The 2,490-nt window shown below is 45.1% G+C and overlaps 1 protein-coding gene across 1 annotated transcript in view; it reads left to right on the top strand.

The window, feature by feature from the left end:
• The window catches only part of atp9a (ATPase phospholipid transporting 9A), a gene marked incomplete at its 5' end in the record, with an annotated part of 73,016 nt that extends 70,833 nt beyond the window's left edge, over window positions 1-2,183 (top strand). Inside the window, 1 exon segment of the mRNA XM_014032834.1 lies at window positions 755-2,183. Within this exon segment, the coding sequence (XP_013888288.1) occupies window positions 755-891 (137 nt within the window).
• Between the last annotated feature and the right edge of the window lie 307 nt (window positions 2,184-2,490).

Raw genomic sequence — 2,490 nt, 5'->3', positions numbered from 1 at the left:
GGGCAGGTAACTTTTGTTGTCGGGCAGGTAACTTTTGTTGTCGGGCAGGTAACTTTTGTTGTCGGGCAGGTAACTTTTGTTGTCGGGCAGGTAACTTTTCATGTCGGGCAGGTAACATTTGTTTGGGCAGGTAACATTTGTTTGGGCAGGTAACATTTGTTTGGGCAGGTAACTTTTGTTGTCGGGCAGGTAACTTTTCATGTCGGGCAGGTAACATTTGTTCGGGCAGGTAACATTTGTTTGGGCAGGTAACATTTGTTCGGGCAGGTAACATTTGTTTGGGCAGGTAACATTTGTTTGGGCAGGTAACATTTGTTTCGGGCAGGTAACATTTGTTTGGGCAGGTAACATTTGTTTCGGGCAGGTAACATTTGTTGTCGGGCAGGTAACTTTTCATGTCGGGCAGGTAACATTTGTTCGGGCAGGTAAAAAATAGAATCTTGTTGAACCCTGGTTGGAGCAGGGAGAACTGTAACACATGTAGGTTTGTGGCCCTCGAGGACCAGGACTGGCCCCCCCTGAACCAGATTCATCAGAGTCCAGGTTGTGAACCTGCATCACTGCAGTCTTTAATTATTACAATCTGTTCTTTTATTTCCTGTTGACATAATGTCCCAACAGTTTTAAATGATGTTCATGTTCCATGTTGTAGTGAGCTAAAGGAACCTAAAGAGCAGTTGTTTCCCTGGCTGCAGGACGATGGACCTTCAGGTGCTCAGCTTGTTGAACAGGTTCTGACTCTTCCTCTCTGCAGACATCTACTTCATCACCACGGTGCCGTTCCTGTGGAAGGTGACCACCATCACACTGGTCAGCTGCTTGCCCCTTTACATCCTCAAGTACCTGCGGAGACGCTTCTCTCCACCCAGTTACTCCAAGCTGACCACCTAAGAAACTGCACCCAGACCCAGATCCTTTCCTTTGGTCTGAGACGGTGCTGGACAGGGACAGAACTGGTTACTGAGTTGGACCCATGGACTGGATGATCCCTGTGTTTGGGTTTATAAAGCCTGTCTGCAGTAAACCGCTGAAAGACGAGCAGAAGTGTAAATGTGTAGATGTCATGCAGCTGTGGAGCCTGAATATCAGCCCCTGTCCTCAGTAGTTTGTGTAGGCCCAGCATGTTTCAGAAGGACTCACAGCAGGACACTGTCTGCTTCTCTATCAAAGTTCAGTGAAATTCTCTCCTATTTAGGAGAGAATTTCACTGAACTTTCACTGCACTGAGGTTTTTTTTTTAAGAGAAAAACAAACTGAGGTTAAAAAGTCTTGCTTGTCATTTTCCTGAAACACAGCGTTCTAATTACAGGTTGATAATGTTGTGGTTAAAAAGGCTTGACTGCCTGGACGCTTCCTAAAAAGCCTGTTTAGGTCTGTTTGTTGACGTGTCAGCCTGGAGGGGGCGTGGCCTCTTCTTTTAGCTGCGTCTGATGTTAAATCTGTCCGTGTGTCTTTGTTTGGACTCTGACTCGTTGTGTTTGTGGAGTGCGGTCAGAGCGCTGCTGCTTGTTTTACAGCTGCAGACCTCCTGACAGGCTGGGGTCTGCAGGGGGACCAGCAGGACCAGCAGGACCAGGATGACTCCTGACAGTCACTTAAAGCCATAAGTAAGAAAGCATCCTGCTGCTCACCTTCATGTAGTTAATCCAGGACCCCCATGACGACTCCTTTAATCCCATGAGATGATGTCACAGTCCAGTATTAATAAACTAACAGGTTATTTTACTAACAGGCTGCAGGACCTCTCCCTACATTAAACTGCTGTAAAAAGGAGAACTAAAACCAGGACCTGAGTCCAGGGTGMCAAACTGAATCAGATCTTTAAATGTTTTTTTTAATAAAAACTGAGTTAATGAAGCTGTTTGCACWTTTTTAAACTATGTTTTTAGTTTGTAAAGAACTGTTCAGGACCTGTCTTTGTGTTTGATTCTGTTTTATTTCACGGTGCTGCTTGAACTGACAGCAGCAGAACAAAAAGGGACAACTGTGCTGTATTAATGTGAATATTAATAAAATGTGTTGTCTTTGACCTGGTTTCTTCTCAATGTGGCAGATTTTTTATTTATTTGTTATATTTCTGACAAACRGTGACGTTAAACACACTGATCTCTGAAACCACTTGGATCTGAMTGAAGTCAAAACAATGTTCTGATAAACCAATAAAATCACTTCGTTTATTTCAACTGTGCTTCATTAATTAAWGAAAAATGATCAAACTGACAAAAGACTGACTGTAACCTGATATCTGACCCTGTCCTCAGGTCCAGGACTGTCTCTGAGACTTCTGACCCTGTCTACAGGTCCAGGACTGTCTCTGAGACTTCTGACCCTGTCCTCAGGTCCAGGACTGTCTCTGAGATTTCTGACCCTGTCCTCTGGTCCAGGACTGTCTCTGAGACTTCTGACCCTGTCCTCTGGTCCAGGACTGTCTCTGAGACTTCTGACCCTGTCCTCTGGTCCAGGACTGTCTCTGAGACTTCTGACCCTGTC

This window comes from Austrofundulus limnaeus, unplaced genomic scaffold (genome assembly GCF_001266775.1).
Source record: "Austrofundulus limnaeus strain Quisiro unplaced genomic scaffold, Austrofundulus_limnaeus-1.0 Scaffold1550, whole genome shotgun sequence".
Lineage (NCBI taxonomy): Eukaryota > Metazoa > Chordata > Actinopteri > Cyprinodontiformes > Rivulidae > Austrofundulus > Austrofundulus limnaeus.
This window is presented reverse-complemented; position numbering and strand designations above follow the sequence as displayed.